The 20,199-nt window shown below is 41.1% G+C and overlaps 1 protein-coding gene across 4 annotated transcripts in view; it reads right to left on the bottom strand.

The window, feature by feature from the left end:
- The window catches only part of BDNF (brain derived neurotrophic factor), a 58,867-nt gene extending 39,019 nt beyond the window's left edge, over positions 1 to 19,848 (bottom strand). Inside the window, exon 1 of one of the 4 annotated variants that reach the window (XM_030864833.2) lies at positions 19,317 to 19,848. In XM_030864833.2, coding sequence (XP_030720693.1) covers positions 19,317 to 19,319 — 3 coding nt within the window. In that variant the 5' untranslated portion in view covers positions 19,320 to 19,848. Of the gene's footprint in view, positions 1 to 17,375; positions 17,489 to 18,244; positions 18,597 to 19,316 lie in introns of those variants that run through there. The other 3 variants (XM_060303396.1, XM_030864836.2, XM_060303397.1) reach the window with 3 other exon arrangements.
- Between the last annotated feature and the right edge of the window lie 351 nt (positions 19,849 to 20,199).

Below are 20,199 nucleotides of genomic sequence, written 5' to 3'. Positions count from 1 at the left end.
TTAACAAGCACCTCTAGCAAATGGGAAGCAGAAAATCTGAGGTTACACTTTGAGAAGCACTCTTTCTTAAGAGATGCATAAATGAGTGTCATAGCAATCTCCCATTCCCCCCAAATTTGGTAGGCAGTTCTATGTGTATGTGCATTTTTTTCTGTAATCTCAAAGGGGTTTGACCTAATAATTGCTAAGACTCACTGCTTTAAAAATTTGTCTGAACAGTCCAACATTAATTTGGGGAAAGGGAAAGATTTATAAACAGTTTCCTTTCCTGGACCCTCCTGTGGTTATCAAGAGTGTGCTGTTGAACTGAGTATATAATGTCATTATATACTCAGTTCAGTTTACCTAAGGGTTTACAGTTTAAAAAATGAGTGCACTTATATTAGCTGTTTTAGAGCTCCTAAAGACCAGTCACAGAAATTATTATTCCTATTTTATAAATGAAAACCTGAGGCTCAGTGCCACAAAATAATTTGCCCAAGTTCACACAGCTAAATGCCAGAGATAAGACTTTAATAAATCAGGAACTCTAGATAGAAATATCCCTGCCTCTCTCTCCACCCCCAATAAAGGGAAGCTGTCTGTTTCTTGGAAGTGTTATCAGGATGTGTGATCTTACAGAGCCTCTTCGCAAACTGTTGGACTGAATAGTCAAATTATTCAAATACATGCATATTCTTAGAGTGTCACACATTTAGCTTTGCATCTCTATCAACTTGAGGGTATACATGACCAATACAAACTACCATACAGCACAGATGGTGAAGTATATTGTGGAATATTGAATGTAAGTGAAATAGACTGGCTAGTTGGAAGCAATGAAGGACAGAGGCCAAGAAGCCCAGCCTGGCCACCTCAAAGAACCTCTGAATTGACTCCCAGGGGTGTAGGCTGAATGCAGACACAATTTCTTTTAATATGGCAAAACAATTTGAGAGGCTGGATTATAAACTTAAAAAAACAAAACATGTACTGATTTATAAAGTACTGGAGGAGCCCTACCCTAAGATTTTTTTTTAATAATTTTATGCTAACTTCAAACCAATGCTTACTTTCCAACTTTAAATTTGCTTGAAAATGAATTACTTCCCCAGGTTTTTAAGCTCATTTGTAATTTAGTTCCTTCCTGAAAAATACCTAGCCAGTGCGTATCAAGAATCTTAGCATTCTCAGTGCTGTTGAGTGAGAAGTTATGGCAAATCTATATGCTAAATTCACGTCGCCACGTCAGCATTTCTTCTGAAGGAAGGAGTGTCCTTATTTCTGAGACTCTGATTGTATCTATGGCCAGTCTTCTTACTCCTACTCTCCCTTGATGTTATACAGATGCATATATCTTTACTTTCCAGTGTGTGGTGCAGTTTTACTGAGGAAAAGACAGATGAATAGAAATGTCAGGAATATTTAGAAATAAAAGAAGATCAAATGCCAATTCAGATAAACCCTCTAATGAATCAGACCTCTGGACACTTCTGAGCATTTCCAAACTTTCTGATTTGTGATTATGGTGTTACCAAAACAATAAAAGCCCATACTTAAACACTTGCCTATTTGCCTTAAAAATACATCTTACAGGGCTTGCCTGGTGGCGCAGTGGTTGAGAGTCCGCCTGCCGATGCAGGGGACGCGGGTTCGTGCCCCGGTCCGGGAAGATCCCGCATGTCGCGGAGCGGCTAGGACCATCAGCCATGGCCGCTGAGCCTGCGCATCCGGAGCTTGTGCTCCGCAACGGGAGAGGCCACAACAGTGAGAGGTCCGCGTACCGCAAAAAAAAAAAAAAGAAAAAAAAAAATCTTACATTTAAAAACGACACCAAGGTAAATTAAAGTTGTACCAGTGTCTTGAATGGAATTCTGAATAATTTGTTTAATTCAGGTAGCATATAGAGATAGTGTTAGAGGTGTGATCTAAGATCAAACTTTTTACAAAATCATTTTCCTATTGTGATCACGGGTGATGCTGAAAATATAGAGCACGTATTTCTGACTCTTCTTAAAGATTGGTCTCTGACATGATTGCTGTGTTAGGAGCAAAGATTCCAAGTTTGTGATCTGAATATTTCCTCAATCACCAAAAGGAGGAAAAACTTCACTGCTTGAAAAGAAAATGCTCCCTATTTCACTTACAAAATTAATTTTGAATTAGTCAAAATCCCTATTTTTGGTTTTGGTCTAATACTATCCTAACACAATGTTCTAGAAGGACAAAGGTAAGGGAGAAATTCCCATCTATTCTTGTCAGGAAATGTGAACTAATCCTCATTACCCAAGTGGGAACAAAGGCAGTAAGCTCAGATTTGACATTGACATAATTTTTCTATTAATAATTTTAATTGGCTGAGGTCAATTCTACTATCACTATAAGCATTTTATGTTTAATTATGTTTACTTAAGTTTCCTAGTTACTCCTGCCTTCAGTCTTCCTTGCAAAAAAAAAAAAAAGGCGTTCAGAATCAAATGAATTGACCTCAAAAACTGCTGAAAATTGGAGTAATTAGCATAGGGAAAATAATAAGTAAACAGAAAACTCTCCCGCTGAGCAGAGTGGCAAAGATGTCAAATTCATGATTTCAAAGCCCCGATCTAATGCCAAACTGTCACTCACAATCCTCCAAATTATTGAGTAAGGCCCGTCCTGAGAAAAATCTTAAGGGAGGAATAATATCCCTATTCATTAGATGGTACCTTAATATGAGGTGTACTTCTTGTCTGTAAGCTTCTCATAAACCATAAGAATAGCTGTGTGCCATATTCAAATGTGTCCAAATTGGTTAACACCTGTTACAGGAATTATGTAACCAGGCATGGCCATTAGTGGCAAACAAAAGAAAGGAACCATAGTAAGAAAATGTTAGAAGGGCCAAGATTAGGAGAGTAGCACAAGAAGGTCAAAAACTGATCCCATCTGGGAATAATATTTAATTGGATCAAAAAAAAAAAGCATAAGAACCATTATGAAACAACTAACTCCCAGACATATAAGTCTTCAACTTGTAGCCCTCCGAGTTACCAGATTTTCCCTGAGAACATTTAAAAAATAATAGTGAGGAATAAATTGGTTTACTTGTTATAATGTTTCTGTAAGCATAGTCAGAAGGGATGTGATTGAGGGCTTAGGACAAAAGTTAGAACTGACAATGGTGCCTGACTCTTTGCTGGTTTTGCTGGGAGAAGAGCCAGGAGATTTTGCAAGTTTAAACCAAAGGGTTTCAGGACATTGAATCAGATTGTAAGGAGTGGATTATATTTTTGAGACCCAACTATTTAGGCTGTGTGATGACTGGGGTGAGAGATTCCCTACTGCTAAATTTTATATTCTTCATGGAGAAAGTTAGCAACATATGCAAAAATATAATTTAGAAAAAAATAATTACTGAACTTCCTAAAGTCATGTTTTAAAAATCACACTAAGAATTTGGCCTATTTTTCCATGATTCTGAATCTACACAGTGCCTACGGTGAATTTTTTTTGGAGGAAGGACCCAAGCAGCTTGTGATGCCTTGTCCAAGTCCTCTGGATAGCCCAGGCCTGGTGGGAATAAAGTCCTCAATGGCACACATGTGGCAGCAAGGATTAGGCTTTAGATTTGTCTCTCATGTGGAATCATTTGGAAACCTCTAACACTCCTGACCTTTCTCCACTTCAGTTAACTACCTTCACTTCTTAGTTCCATTCATTCAATTGATAAAACTTGCTGAGCACCTACTGCCAGCCAATGCTCTATGGACTAGAATCAAGGCGATGAGTAAAACACATTTCAGCCCTTTAGCTGCTCAAATTCTAGACATAATGTTTGTCTTTTAATCCATTGGGCCACTTGTGAGTTAGTTAGAAGTAGGAAATTATGCTTTGTTTGGTTTTGTTTTCCCTTGTCAGAGGTTTAGTTTATAGAAGAATGACCATCAGCATGACCCTAGTGGCCAAGGGGTAGCAGTGATGGACAAGAAACTTGTTCCCAAAGCTGGAGGGACAGGGACTTCCCTGGTGGTCCAATGGTAAAGAATCTGCCTTCCAATGCAGGGGACATGGGTTCGATCCCTGGTCAGGGAACTAAGATCCCACATGCCGTGAGGCAACTAAGCCCCCGTGCCACAACTACTGAGCTGGCACACCTCAGCTAGAGAGCCCATAGGCCGCGAACTACAGAGACCATGAGCTCTGGAACCCACATGTCACAACTACAGAGCCCATGCACCCTGAAGCTCGCGTGTCACAACTAGAGAGAGAAAACCTGCAAGAGAAGCTAGCATGCCACAATGAAAGATCCCGCGTGCCTCATTTAAGACCCAACGCAGCCAAAAATAAAATAAATAATTAACTAATTAAAAAAAAAAGCTGGAGGGGCAGCTAGCAGCTGGGGAGGGCCCTCCCCCCCATGGTTGATCAGTGCCCTACCCATTTTTGGTTAGCAGTGTTTTACAGAAGGCGGACAAAGGATAAGGGATCAGGGGTGGAGGTAGTGGTAGGGAGAAAATGAGACACAGTTCAGGAAAATAATTTTTCTATATATGATTAGGTAGACTTATAGAAAGATAGATCCAGAAGGGATCTTATGAGATTATCTCATCTTCCTCACTACTCATAGGCCTATCACCACAGACCAGGGAAATAGACTACACATCCTTCTTCTGAGGACCTAAGAATCCAGCCATTCTAATGCTTAGAAGTTCCCACTTGTAACACATTTTTGTTCTTGTTGCAATTTATATTTTATTTCATTTCATCCAACCTTAGTGAAGATGGAGAACAGCTGCTTCCTAACCTTCTTGTGCTATTAAGTCACCCCTCAGCCTTTTCTCGTAGCGAGAAATCAGATCTCACAAACTCTCTTCATAAACTCCAACTTCCAATCCATTAATCATGTCCCTTGGTCTACCCTGGATCTCCTCCAAGATCTCCATATTCTTCTGAAAATATGGAGGCCCGTATTAGACATGTCTGTGAAATTATCCAGGGCTCAGGAAACACTGGAGTCATGAATTATCTGAACACAGCTGTTGGGAAAAACTAAAGGGAAGATTCAATCAGAATGACAAATCCCTCCCTTGCAACTTGGAGACAGAAGTGATTGTTTCATAAATGATGAGCCCTTATGTCAAAGCTATATATTCTATCCTTAGTTTTCAGATGAAGCATTTTTCAAAAGAAACAGATCTTTAATAAGACATTTGTTTTTACTTCTCAACAAAATTTTTTAAGAACAATTTTTCTGTTCTCCACTTAATGTCCAAAGTTGTACACATTTACCTGATAAATTAGGAGAGTGCTTTCATCTTCTCAAGTAATTTCTCTCAGAAGGTAAGGTCTACACAACACTACATGACTTTTGAAGTTTGAACTTTCTCCTAAATTGGACCATTTCTTTTCATTTTGTCTGCATTCAAAACCTAATTAGAATACAGTATAACTAAGTTGAAGTCCATAAAAGAGAATCATGTTAACCTACGTGATTCCTAGAATCAAGTTTAACTGATGATTTCACTTGTCAGGTATATCTCAATTATGATTTCACAATCCAATGTAACCAAATATTTGGGGCCTTCTAATTCTTGATAGCCCGGCTGAAGAGCATGGGATCAGCTGAAATATCATTCCTACTACTCACAGTTGTCTGTTTAGGGCATGTTGAAGGAATTCAATGGTAACTGCAAAATCAATCCAGCAATCCCAAGAAGAAATTAAGCCAGACATGGAATGAAATCAACACTCTAAAAAGAAGCTGAGTAGAAAAAGGGAACATTTACTTCCCCTTCATAATATCATTTTGAGAAACTGTCAAGGGACTCTGTGATCAAAAGATTACTAAGAGTGTTTGCTGTTAAGTAGGAACTTCTGAAACCTTAGTCTACCAAGAAGGGTAACAAGAAGTACAGAATCTAGTTGAACCTAAGCAAGGGTGATGTTGATACAGATGGATAGGACAAATATAATAGTTCAAAAAACGTGAGGGCAGAGAGATGTGGTAGAATGGGAAACGAATGGGGGAAAGCAGAGCCACACATTTAAATCCCAAGACCCATTAATTAATTAATTATCATTTTAGTTATTGTTACATATGTACTCAGGGAAATTCATTTTTCTCTGCTTGGACAGTAGTCATGACCTGGGAGAGAGGCTGATGTGTGTGAGGTGGGGGAAAATAGGGCTAGATATCCAATTTTGGAAGTCAGATTTTGAGTCCGTAATACAAATTAAATATATTTCTGGGATGCAAATTCAGCCCACGGTCAGCTTTCCTTAAGGCAGGCTCCATACTAACTTAGAAAAATGAAGACCCAACACTTCCTTTCTTACCAAATTTTATGCTTCTCCCAAATGCAGTAAATTGTTTAGCACTGAGGAGCTTATATTTCATAGACATGTTTTCCAGGAGGCTTTGGGAAGAATGAGCCAATGCTATCATATATTCTGGCCTTTTTAGCAAAAAAAAAAAAAAAAAAAAAAAAAATTCCCAGGATAAATAACTGAAATTAACTTGCACTGCTCATTGCTTTATGTCTATACTGAATGCCAACTTGAATTACCATTCTCACATAATAAACATATTTTTATGATATTACAACCAGATTGTGGATGTAGATCATCTTAGAACTACTTTGCAAGCCAAATTTCCATTGCCTTCCATTTTATCTGCACACAAAAACTAATTAAAGTGAGTAAAAATAAGTTGAATTCCATAAAAAAGGATCATGCTAACCTACATGATGCCAATTTATCTCAAAAAAATATGTCAAAGTTTGACATATTCTTGACTATTTGCTTGACTAATTAACATTTTTTCTAATTTTACTTTTTGTTACTGTGCTTTTAATAAGTCAGATTGTTATTTATTGATATGATTTTGCCCTGCATTCCTAGGAAGAATTTATAAAATTCTAATTTACCCTTCAATGAATTGATAAGAGCACAACTTCAGAATAGTATTTAATAACAGAAATTAATCTCAAAAGCAGAATTATATGTATAGATGTCATATGAAGAACAAAGGAACAGTCTTAAAGAGTATTTCTTTGGAAAATGACATGAGTTAAAAAATCTAAAGTTTAAATTAGTAAACATTTCCTAACATTTTTAAGACAAGGGATTTTAAGAAAATTTAGAATTTCATCCTTATTTCTTGATTGTTTTAAGAAAAATAAATCAATTTTTTGTTTTCCTAGGTTGAGAGGGGAGGAAGCTATAAGAATAATAAATAAAGCTGTTGTCAAATCTCAGATAAAAATCTAGAACCAACTGAAAACACTGGGAATAATATAGGAATGAATGAAAATTTGAGGTTTCAATTCATCTTGTCTTAGCGTCTCAATAATCGTAAATTAACTGTGGAGTGTTGAAGAAATTTAAAATACTATAATTAGTTTTGTGCTGCCAATTTGAAATTAGTAATATCATATTGGAATGGTATTAACATTTTGTTAAGTATGTTTATATTTAAGCAATTAATCTAAGCTATATACAAAAAAGCTTTACTTTGAAAATCAAGATAATTAAAATCTTGCAAGGCTATTCATTGTTTTCTTTTTTAAAATTTTTATTTATTATTTTTTTGGCTGTGTTGGGTCTTTGTTGCTGAGTGCGGGCTTTCTCTAGTTGCTGCGAGCGGGGACTACTCTTGCAGTGCGCGGGCTTCTCATTGTGGTGGCTTCTCTTGTTGCGGTGCATGGGCTCTAGAGTGCACGGGCTTCAGTAGATGCAGCACATGGGCTCAGTATTGTGGCTCCTGGGCTCTAGAGCGCAGGCTCAGTAGTTGTGGCGCACGGGCTTAGTTGCTCCGCAGTATGTGGGATCTTCCTGGACCAGGGCTCGAACCCACGTCCCCTGCACTGGCAGGCGGATTCTTAACCACTGCGCCACCAGAGAAGCCCCGTTGTTTTCTTATGTTTTGATTATTGGGAAATAGAAGAAATGTCATTGTCACATGATATGATTGTAAGGCCCTCAGTAGTCAAGAGAATTGGGGTTCTAGTTTAAACTATCACTCTGGCTGTGTGACCTGTGCAAATCACTTCACTAGCCCAAGATTGTTCACATCAATACTATCAGTTTCACAGAAATATTTGTTGAGTAAGTGGAGCAATCTTAACTACCGTACACCTCAGCTGCCTGATCAATGAAACCAGGGCAGTGTGCTATAAGCTGTGGTTGTCAAGCCTAGCAGCACATTCAGACCTTAGCTCAAAGGAATGAATGATTCAGGTGATTTCAGTGTACTGGGGAAACCTGTGAACTAGATCATCTTTAAGGCTTTTTTCTATCTAAATTTGGACTGCTTGCAGGAACTGTGTGTCATTTGGTAAACTAAACTTGGAACTCATGAAATGATTTCCCCTAAAGTTAACAGCCTTGAGCCAAGGTAAGGATTCATACTCTTCTATATACTACATAGTTATCTCTGATGAGGTTTTAGGTAGACTTTTTCATACACCAAAATGTCCTTTGAGATCATCCTTTCCCCCTGGGCTGGTTTCTGAGCTCTGGGACTTATCAAATGCATTATGAGTTCAGGTCGTCCTTCCTTGCATAGATCAGAATGGCGGCAGGATGAATTCTTCCCATTGACCTCCACATCCTTGATTCCTTATATGACTTTAGCAGCTCTGCAGAGACCACTGACTTGTACTATCTTGGACTACCAGTATGCAGCCAATGTCTCATTTAAAACCACATCTTTCTAAGAGCTGTTTTCCAGGAGGAAGATGGAAGAAATTTATTAGGAAGATGCGCAAGTAGATGTATAACTCCCTTACCCAGACTATCCCCCGCCTTAGTTTCTAGAGCTGCTATTCTGAGTTCTGAGTTGGTGCAAAGACGCAAAGGACCCAGACACAAATACTTGGCATTCTCTCAAACGAGATGCTATTTCCAGAGAAGTTCCAAGTTTGGAGTAGGGCTTTGGGAGGAAGAACATTAAATTGCACAAGGAAAGCCAATAAACATTTTAGTCCCCAGCAGGGACTGTAAGCCTTGTAATTATGTTTAGGATTATGCTTGTCCATCCTCTTCTTTTCCATCTCTGTAAACAACATGTTAGCTTTGGAGGTTTGTCATCCACTGTGTTTTTGGAGAGGGAGTTCCTCATCACAGCATCTGCAGTGCTATAGCCAGTAACAGTTTGAAAATGCAAATTTATGAAAAGGCTTCTAAACACACTAACTCCTAATCTAAACAATTTATAACGTTTCCTACTCAATAACTCTCAGAAGTCAACTAACTTGAAACTGCCCTAAACAAGTTAAGAAAGGAGTCAGACATCATCCATGGGGTTAATAAACTAAAGTAAGTGGAAGGAAGAACGTGCAGGTGAAGAGTTCCAGATAGTAATTTTTCTCTTCAGTGACTGTGTACTTATTTCTGGACAATTTTCTCTCTTGTTAGTGTTTTAAACATGAAAACAATTATAATAAAAGCAGCTAAGATTGCATAGGGACTTACAGATTAGTTTACTGATTAAAAGAAAGGGCTTGGACCTGGGTTTAGTCAAGCTTTGCCACTTATTGGCTCTGCTAATTTAGGTTAGTTAATTAATTAATTGATGCCTCAGTTTCCTTATCTTTAAAATAGGAATACTAATAATCTCTGCCTAGAAAGATCGTCGTGGGGATTCAATTAACTATGGAAATGTAGAATGCTCACCACAGTGAACTCAGTAAAGTTTGATTTGATTATTAATTTATCTGATCCTCCCCAAACACTTTAAGTAACATCACTCTCTCCATATTATGATTGTGAAAATGGTGCTTCAAAGTTGATAGGTGACAATTAGTGGTTTGAAAGTTTTTCATTAGTTAGAAAAGATGCAATATAATTCTAAATCAGCATTTGTGGCCGCTGATTTGGAAATTCTCAGCCATCTCAAAGGGTTGTGTTGAAGATCTCTTAACAAAATGTATGTGCAAACCTGATAATGGGGGGCCCAAATCAAATCTGGGTGGTAGCTACTAGATAGGGAAGTGTGGTTTTATAATGGACTTTGGAACCGGAGAAAATTAGGTTTGAATTTTAGCTTTTCCATTTAAGATTCGCTGTATAATTTGGGGTAAATAAACTCTCTGAGCTCCAGTTTCCTTATTTATACAATTAGAATATAATCTAACTCAGAGAATTGCTTTGAGGGTGAAATAATAAATGTCAAATGCAAAGCAAACAACTTAGCCCTGGATAAATGCAAAATGAATGTTATCCCATCCCATCATAATTTGCATATACTTTCCCATAGTATAGTCATGACAGAAATGAAGTCTTTATAACTTGTTGAGGTTAGTGAAGTCACACCAGGAATCTGAGGCCATGCTCACTGAGTTAATGAACAGAGTCTGGACTTTTTCTCTTTTTCAATGGAGCAATGGATTCTAGGGTAGTGGGGTAGCCCGTGTGGTACTGAGGATAAACTTCGGAGTAACAGCAAGCTCGGCCAATAGAAACATGTCTACCACACCTTAGCCATCTCATCAGTTGGTTCTTTATCCACTTGGCAACTTGTCAAATGGCAAAAGTGAATTTTAAAAATTTCTCCAAATGCCAGGATGGAAAACTCAATGGCTCACACTGAAAGGCAGAGAGAGACTAAACTAACAATTCTGAATCTATGCCATGTTAATCAGTGCCCCCCTTCTCCAAGCGTTCTATGGTCAAATATGTTTGGGAAATGCTACACAGTACTATTTGCAGATTTTGTCACTGATAGAAATCACAGTCACCTTCATATCACATGTCAGTTGTTACAGATATCTTGAAATACATTGATGCTTATCACTACTGCAAAATTATAGTATCCACCTTGCTGCTAGATCTTATTTAGTGCCTTAAGAAAGCACATATATTACTATATCACACAATCTACTTTTTAAATATTTTAAAAACTATATTTCAAGGTAATTGGCTTCCTTTGTAATCATATGCTTTTAAGACTTATTCATTTAGAAACATTATTCTGAGAAGGGTTTATAGGCTTGACCAGACTGCCAAAAGAGTGGAGTCCACAGCACAGAAGTGGTTACCAAGCCCATGTTAATCCAACATATGCCAAGGAGAGGCAATAACAAGGCCATTCTTAAACATTGGTTGTGGCAGTTGCTGGGGGAGACAGAAGCCCTTACTGGAGGAGGAAGGTAAAAGCAGAAGAAATCATTGTTTCCTACCAACGTAACCAGAACAATAATGAGCATGGATGGTAGAGATCAGGCTCAGTAGACAAATGGCCTTGAAGAATACTCTCGGAGTGGACACGTCTATTCAAGAGCCCCCATATGATACTAACCCTATTTTGGTTTCCCTTTTCATTTCTCTGCTCCATTTTTTTCACGTTCCCTCTCTTTTTTCTATTCACTTGCCCTGTAATGTCCGATCCCAAAGGCTTTAGATATTTATGGAGCCTTTTTACAATCACCCAACTTAGCTATTTTTTCCCCACAGTCACCTTATTACCTAGGGATAGTAGGTCGTTGCTATTTTCCTTGAAGATGGAGGTAGGACAAATCAGTTCCAACTCCTTCTGGTGCTGATGGGTATGGGATTCAGCATATTCTGAAGGAATCCTGGATTCCATTACTTCATAGCATGCACTCTGGGCACAAAGATCTCAGAGCATTTTCTTCTGCTGTTTCGGGCAATTGATTGGGTTTCCCTTTCCCAGTGTGAGAAGGTTTTTGAGTGCATTTAACGTTCACTCAGAGGTTGAAAACATTGGCAAAGTACTTACTACCTCCTGGGGTGATCCAGAAAATGTTCATAAATGGTCAAAATGCCTCACACAGGCCAGAGGTTTCTCCTAGCTTCAGACTGAACTGTTAAATTTGGAGGTCACACACTGCTAAACTGCTGATTTTTAGAAACTCGACTTTAAAGTTTTTTATTTTTAAATTAATACTTTGAAATATATTTTGCCATTTGTCTAAAATAGAATTCAAGAATGATGTATGTCATCCCGAGTGCATCCGAAGTTATTTTAAATATGGCATCTTTATAAAAGTCAATAGCTGACTCCTCAAAGGGCAATCATGTCCAGTGTGGGCAGCTGTGCCAATTGTTTTTGAACTACTGCAGCAATCTAGCCAATCCCAAGGAGTGTAGCCTTTCTGCACCCACATTTTTCTTAATTATCTCCACCAGGCTGAGTTAGCTAAGGACAAATCTATAGCATTTCCTGGATGTCAAAATGCCTACACACCTTCTGCAATCCTTGGGCTACCAGCTCCCTTTCATGTTTCTCCTGGTTGGTCCATCTGATTATCTATTATCATGTGTATATCATGCATTATTCATGAGGCCCAGACAATTTCAGGGTGTAATATCTTTGATTTTAAAAAGAAATGACCTGAAAAATGAGAATTTCTGCTTGTACAAAGAAGATAAGCATTTAATTTGATAGTGAGTCTCTCATCATCCCATCCCTTTAAAAAGTAATCTGTAGAAGTTTGAGATCATTGTTCAAATTAAAACTTTCCAAGTCATCTTTTCTCAGAAGATGATTGGTTCAATATCCGGATCCTTTCTGTGCTGGGTTCAGGTAAGTTTCTTTGATTTTTCATAATGTGCTTCTTAACAAACAAGTTAAAAACTGCTGGCACCCCAAATTGTAAATCACCAAAGGTTAGGGTGACTTAAGCCCAAGAAATAAGTTATCTATCATATCACTCAAACTTGGAGCTAAAATGGAATTTAGAGTTGATCCTAAGGCTATCCTCCTTGTTTTATGTGGGAGGAAATATGGATCAAAGGGGACTAATTGATTTTTCCAGCTACTGACAATGAGTTGGCAGCAAAGCTTGAACTCAGACATTTAATCTGTTTCACTGAGTTCTCTTGAAAAAGGTTAAGAATCCAGAAGTCTGTCTTCTTCTAGGGAACAGCGCAAATTCAAGGACAAGTCAGGTCTCTAAGCTGTGAGTTCCACCAAGATAAGTACCTTCTAATCTTACACGTTGCTGAATCTCCAGACTTCAGCACAGCTCCCGGCACATAGTAGATTGTCAATTAATGCTTACAGAATAAAATTATGAATATTAGAGTCTCTATAGAAAGTATACCTCTTGGGCAAATGGAAAATGGTCTGTCAAGCTCATGATCCCCATAAGTATCAGAATATCTACCGAGATAACAAGATCCCAGGCATGTAAGACTGGGATGAATATAGCTGATGTACTTTGCTGTACAGCAGAGACTAACACAGCAGTGTAAAGCAATTACACTCCAATAAAGATATTGGGGGGGGGGCAAAAAAAAAGACTGGGATGAAATTCCAGAGGGTTAGAAGAAAACAAACCAACATGAATTCATGCATCACATAGGGGCTGGGCTAAGTGACCCCTGAGAAATTTCCCAGGCCCCAGATTCTACAGCTCGCAAATAAAAATTCTTCTTGCCTTTGGCTCTTCCTATTCTGTGTTGTTTTTTTGGGGGAACTAGTGACTATCCTTTAGATGGTATGTCAACCCTAGGAAGATCCCTGCCTTCTTTGAGCCTCCGATTATGGGAGAGTGAAAGAATGGCTTAGGAGGAGAAGGTCATATACTGGTAAAAACTTTTCATTAGGACTACAGACTTGTGGGAACTATTTTTTTTCTTTTAATTTAAAGAAATCAAAATAGGAGGAAATAATGCCTACAGTCCCCTCAGATGCCTGAGTAGGGTTTGAGGCAGCATGATCTAGAGAGCTGAAAATATTGTCCTTGAAATTTGAAGATTCTGAGTCAGTCTTCACCTCTTACTGGCAATGTGGTCTTGGGAAACTCTGAACCTGAGTTTCCTCATCTGAAAGGTGATTGATAATTCCTACCCTACCCTCCTGGCTGAGGAGATCAGATAAGGAAATCTGTGAAGAACTTTCAAAGCACTATGTGTATATAAAGTATTATTACTAGGAAATACAAATAAAGTCTGCATTATACAGAATTCTTCATAGGACTCCTCTAGAATGTTAGGTAAAAGGGGGAAAGCCCATCTGAACTTTAAAAAAACTCAGAACGAATGCTCCAAAGATTGCCAAATGACAATGGAGGCGGGGATAAAAATTTGACATTTTGATCTTTGCACCCTGGTGTTTCGGCGTATTAGTCTTTAGGGACCATATGTATCTTTCTCAAGACACACTGGTTAAAGCAGTAGCTTTAACTTCCAAAGTAAGAGATTATAATATTTTTGAAATTATCGTCACTCATTGGCCAAAGAGGAGAGAAATTTTTCGTTTTATTGTTTAAGAATTTAATCTTTCTCACTTAAAGGCAACACCCTCCCTCCCCATTTCCATAGGATTCAATAATGGTAAGCTCTCACTAAATGTTAATGTTTATTTTATTTCTTAAATGCCACACACTGTTCTTTACATGGATTATGGCATGTAAATTAGAGACTCACCGCTTGTTAAATGCACTAGAAACACACAGAGACAAACATGCCTATACACACACACACACACACACACACACACACAGCAGGAGCAGATCAGCAGAGAAAGACACCAGCCAAAGAAAGATAATTTGAGATACTTCTGAGCTAGCAGTTGTAAAATTAAAATAGGCAACTCATTAAATTATCCATAGAGTGAAAAGAAAGCTACAAAAATAGATATTTTTCTGGCAAGTCAGTGCTTTTCAGAACAAATTTAGTTTTAAGCAGAATCTTAAAATCAGATTCTATCAGTTCATATTCACTAGAGTCATTTAAATGGTTAGATTAGTTTTTCTTAATTAAAGGCAAGGATTAGCTTTACCGGCCTTTGATAGGAGTATATGTATGTTCAGTTAGACATCATTTTAACTGACATTTTGTAAGCAGTTTGATCAAATGAATGTTATTTGAGCAATTGGAGCCTCATCCCCAAATCACAGAATTAGAAATAAAATCCTTTGTAAATCATGCCTCAATGCTGATTTTTTTTCCCCCTCGTTTCTCTTTGTTGGTTTTTGTGGCTGAGTATCTATTTTGTGGTCATCCAGGCCTTGCCTCTCACATTGCCTGATAATGGAATGTTGTTTCTTACTAAGCTTCCCCTAGAGGACAGGCCAGGAAAAGGAAAGAAACTAAAATCACTAGCTTCTCCTCTTATTAAGAATATAGATTACAGATTCGATAGGGAAAGAGTCTGGTAAGTGAATGAAGAATCATATGTATTTTGATTTTAGATATTTTAAAGGTATTCTTTCCAATTTACATTGATTGGCAATTTTACAAATAATATTTTGTGAACCAACAAGAAGCTTGCTTTTAAAATCCCATTTACTGCCTTACCGTATAAAGTAGACGATATTTAAAAATAACTAGCATTCTGGTTCAAATGAAAATGCTGTATGCAGAGAATGACATAGTGATACCTCCCTCTTACGGAGTGTCTCCTTCCCAGTTTGCAAGGCTCTTTCAAACATTCTCTTCTATCCTCCAAAAATTGCTGTGTTGTAGGTCTTACTATCAGTGACACTGAAAAAGCTATTGGCAAAATGAATATATTTTCATCTGAATCAGTACTGATATAGTCCATTGGGGGAGCTAGACCAAGCTAAAAATCTCACACACAGAAATATTAATATACAAGACCAGGGGGTACAAAAGTAGGCTAGGTTACTGTTCATTTTTTTAAGGTTAAAAATATCCCTCTCCTCTTTCTTCCCTTCTCCTCTTTAACACCTTCTAATCTTCTGTCAGGTTTCAAACAGGACAGTTGAAATTTCTCGCCTTCGCGCTGAAGGGCTCTATGTAAATACACATAAACAGTGAATATCAGGTGCACTATTCTTAAAGTGATACTCATTCTCACGACACTTCAGGCGAAACCATTTCATCTACAAGTCAAGGATGTTTATAGGTGCGCGTGTGACAGAGGATGACGTGACACTTTTGAGGTTTGTTAAAGATCTCGAGGTTACAAGAATTAGTTAAGCATTTTCCCTCCTTGTCTCCCGAAGCCTCGAAATCTACAATTTTCTCCATTCGACTGTCAAGATAAATTGGCATGTCGACTAAAAGCGTAATATTCCCTTAACGGTGCATTCATTTAAAGCCCTAGGAGCTGTATTAGGTAGCAGCGGGTATTCGCTAGCAAGGCATCTCGAGGAGAGAGGGAACTCTGCGATTTAGAGTGACAGATGATTTTTTTCTCATCCATCAAACCGCCTCAAAATGTCACAATATTTACACCTCTTCCTTGGTGAATCCAGAGACAGGCAGACAGGGGAAAAAAAAAAAAGCCGACCGGCTGCCGCTTGATTTGGGCAAAAGGAGGCGTTGCACCTTTAAATTCTGCCCCTCCATTCCCCGTTACCCCCCGCCCCCTTCTCGGGATTTTGCAATAAATCTCCCAGTTCTGCTTTCAGCCCTGCAGATCCGTATTTAAAACAGCACCATCTGGGAAGGGTGGGTGGCGATGGTGATGCGGACTCCTTGGAGTTCCTTTGCAGCACGCTTGGAATTGCATCAGACTGATCAGAAATCCCCCCGCCCCCAAGCCCAGCCCCTCCCGTCTCGCTTCCCTCCCAGGCCCTCCCCTCCCCTCCTTGCGCGTAGATCTGACTGAGAAAATGACTGGATCTCGGAACAATCTGTGCCCCATTCGCTGCAGCCTTGCTCCGTAAACCCTGCCCAACGCTCCCTTTGTGTGCCGAGCAGCCTATCACGGTCATCTGATCCTAGTGCCTGGTTTTTATTTTTTTCCTTCTAAATCTCCACAATATCCTCGCATTGCCTATGAATCCATCCTTTTCACCTGAGCAGAGTTGGAATTCTTTCTTTTTTCGTTCGCTAGAACAGTCAAGTGAGTTTCGGAAATAGGTTTTCCCCCTACGCTCCCCCGTACCCCCATCCAAGCCTTGCCTCTTAATTAAGAAGGGCTGATCCAGGAAGGAGGAGTCCAGAACGCTCAAGCCCTGGGGCGAAGACTACCACGGGGCTTGGCCGGGAGGCCGGAACAAAGGGCCCGGGAAGGGGTGGGTTGAGGGTTGTAGGAGCATGGAGTGGACGGTGGCCCCCACGCAGGGGTGCGCAAGTCCTTGGACTCCCAGTGGAGAGGCAGGACAACGCTGCCGCGCGCTCGCTGTCCCCCCGGGGCGGAGGCGGGGAGGTGGAACGGAAGGCTGGGAGGCTCTGAGCAGCTTCGATCACCCCCGCCCCCCGGTCCACCCGGGCGGCTGCGGCGGCGGCCCGGCGGTGAGCCGGCCGCCCTCCACACGCGCCTCCGGGTGCAACCTCGCGGTGGCTGGGCGGTCTGTGCGCCCAGCTGATTGGTGGCTCGGTCCAGCCGCCGCGCGGAGCTACGAGTGTTCTCCTCCACCTCCTCGAGCCTCCCAGGCCCCCTCCCCCGGCCCGCTCCCTGGCTCTTCGGCCCATAAAGGACCTTCTCCTCCCAAGTAGAGGCCCCCTTTTCCTTAGTTACCCCGACTGACTCGGACCTGGGCTCAGAGAGGCATCCAGCCTGGCGGGGGAGCGGAGCTCGGTCTCGGCGGCTCCCCTTCCCCTGAGAAAGCGGGAGCCCTCTAAGCCAGCACCCGAAACTCGTAGGGAGGGAGGAAAGAAGGGGAGAGAAAAAAAAAAAAAGAAAGAAAGAAAACAACCAGAAAGAAACATCCAGCCAGGCGCGAGGGCGACGGAGGGGAAGAGAGAATAAGGAAGGGACGGAGGCAGGAGGAGGGGGCGGGGTGGAAGGAGGTGGGGGCGGGAAGGAGGGAGGGGGAGAGAGAGGGAGGGAGGGATACAGAGAGAATGAATCCTTTGCCTAGAAGAGCTGAAATTACCTTGATTCATTTTGTGTTGGAGATTTGGCGTTACCTCCTACCCTCTCCCCAACCTCCACCTCCTCTTTCCTCACCGCACACCACCTCCACCGCCTAATTCTAAATGGTACAAAGTCAAAATTTAGGAAATCGAATGTTGTGTAAAAGCTTCATAATTAATGAACCTACTGTACACACACACACACACACACACACACACACACACACACCCTGGCAAAGAAAACGGAAAAGAAGCAGATGAAGGGGAGAAAAAGAGAGAGAAATCTTACATTTGAATCAGACATTTGCAGGTCCAAGTTAACTAAACTCAATATATCCGCAGAAAAACTGAGCTTCCCCACCCCCCTTCTCGCTTTACCCCAAGGCTCTCACCTAGGGCAATTCAAACTGGGCAAATACCAGGAAACAACCCCCCTCTCACACTCTCCTTCTACTTCCTCCCCTCCACCGCGCGTCCTCTCGGGAAGATCGAGTATCAAAATAGCTCAAAATTTGGGGTTGCAGGGGGTCCCCGCCCCGGTGCTTACCTTCTTTGCGGCTTACACCACCCCGGTGGCTAGATCCTGGAGATAAACACTTGCATTTCCCAAAGTTAACCCAGTATACCAACCCTGAGCTTGCCAAGAGTCTATTCCAGCCTACACCGCTAGGAAGCCAACTTCAGCGAGCTCAACGAGGGGACCAAACTGGGGCTCGCTTTCCAAACGCTCCGCTCCAAAATCTGACTCTCTCTCCAGCCCCGATCTCAGTGTGAGCCGAACCTCCGAAAAGACGCTTCTTAAGGGCGACACAGGGCCGGCTTTCTGCGGGGCCGAGACGGCTACCTGGGGTACCACCACCTAGGACAAATCCGTTGGCTCTGTCCAAGGTGCTGAATGGGCTCGTATTTCCCGGATTACACACCCGGCGCAGCGGGAGGAAAAGGATAAAAAATCTCTAATTAAGTGATATTTGATATTGCTCTAGACGGTTTCTTGCACTTCCTTACGTTTTGTCACGTGCAGACGGCTTTGCCAAAGCCATCCTGTTAATAGTTGATCACATGTTGATGAGACCCCTTTCTTCCAGGAGAGGCTTACCCATTTCATTACCGGTGATATGCCCTTCTGACTTATTTCTCTCCCACCAACCCCACCCCCATCTGCACCCAAACTCCCAGTCTCTATCCCATCCTTACCCCTACTCCACCCCCTAACCCCAATCTCTAATAGCATGATTGTTTTTAGATGGAAGTTAACCTCCTTGCGAATGTCAATTACATGCCCACATATAAATCATAGAATATGCTCATACACCACACACATAGAGGCAGAGAATGGAATGCAAGAAGGCTGGGAGAGAAGCATCAGCCTTGAACAGCCAATATAACACACACACACACACACACCCAACTCCAAGTTTGTTCCACGCAGTTCCACATTGCTGTGTTAAATCTCAAATGATTCCAATTAAAGTTGCACTGTGTAAAAACCCGATTCTCCTGGCCTGAGTAGCTGCTGTTCTTTGGCGTGTGAAGTGCTAGGAAGAGCTGTGATATGCCCGTTGTTAAGCAACATGTCAAGATTTTTCAATTATAATGCAGGGTTTATTGCTACTCACCATCGTGCCTTTGCTGTCCTGGAGACTCAAGTGTCTTAAAATCCCGTCTCCCCAACAGATGCTGGAAGGTAATGTGTCTTGTTTGAAGTCATCATGTGAGAAGTTCGGCTTTGCTCAGTGGATCGCCCACCACTTGGTGTGACTTATGAATCTAATAACCCTTTGCAATATCCGCAAGCTTAAACTGTCAACCACCTTGGCGACTACAGAAGACAAAGCAACTGTCATCGATGTTGTAAAACCTATAGATTTACGCAAACGCCCTCACTCCCAGAGACACGTTTCCTTTTGAGTTCTTACGTGATTCTAATGAATGAGCGAGGTTTCCAATGACTGCCCAAGTGCCCTGCTATATAGCGGTGGTTCCTGGGGCTGCCTCCCAACCGCCGGTCACTGGGTCCTGGCACAGAAAGTTCCCGGGGAGTTTCAGGGTACCCTCATAAAAATAACCCAGCCTGCACACTTGCCCACTGCTCAGGTCACACCTGGGGCTCTGGCAAAGCTGAGCTCGACTCGGGAGATTTCCCTGTCGCCAGGTAAGAAAAACCTTCGCCTCGTCAGGCTAGGGCGGGAAGACCGCTGGGGAACTTGTTGCTTATCAGAGCCAGCAGGCTACCGCTTTAATAATAATACCAGAAAAGCGCAGGGGGAGGGTGTGAGGGGGGGGGCGGCAACGACGACGACTATCCGTGCTGTTTACGTGACCAACTCATTGTGACTCCTTTGGTAAAAAGGAAACTTCTTAGAAAAGTTCGTGCCCCTCCCCCTTCCCCCATGACTAAGGGTCTCCAGCTGATGAGGTCTTGAGTGATGATCAAATGCGTGTGGGGGGCGATGGGGGGATAGACGGGGAGGGGGTGTGGGTGAGTGACTTGTCCTTGGG

The sequence above is a fragment of the Globicephala melas genome, chromosome 8, assembly GCF_963455315.2.
Source record: "Globicephala melas chromosome 8, mGloMel1.2, whole genome shotgun sequence".
Lineage (NCBI taxonomy): Eukaryota > Metazoa > Chordata > Mammalia > Artiodactyla > Delphinidae > Globicephala > Globicephala melas.
The sequence above is the reverse complement of the archived record's forward strand: the minus strand, read 5'-3'. Positions and strand labels throughout refer to the sequence as shown.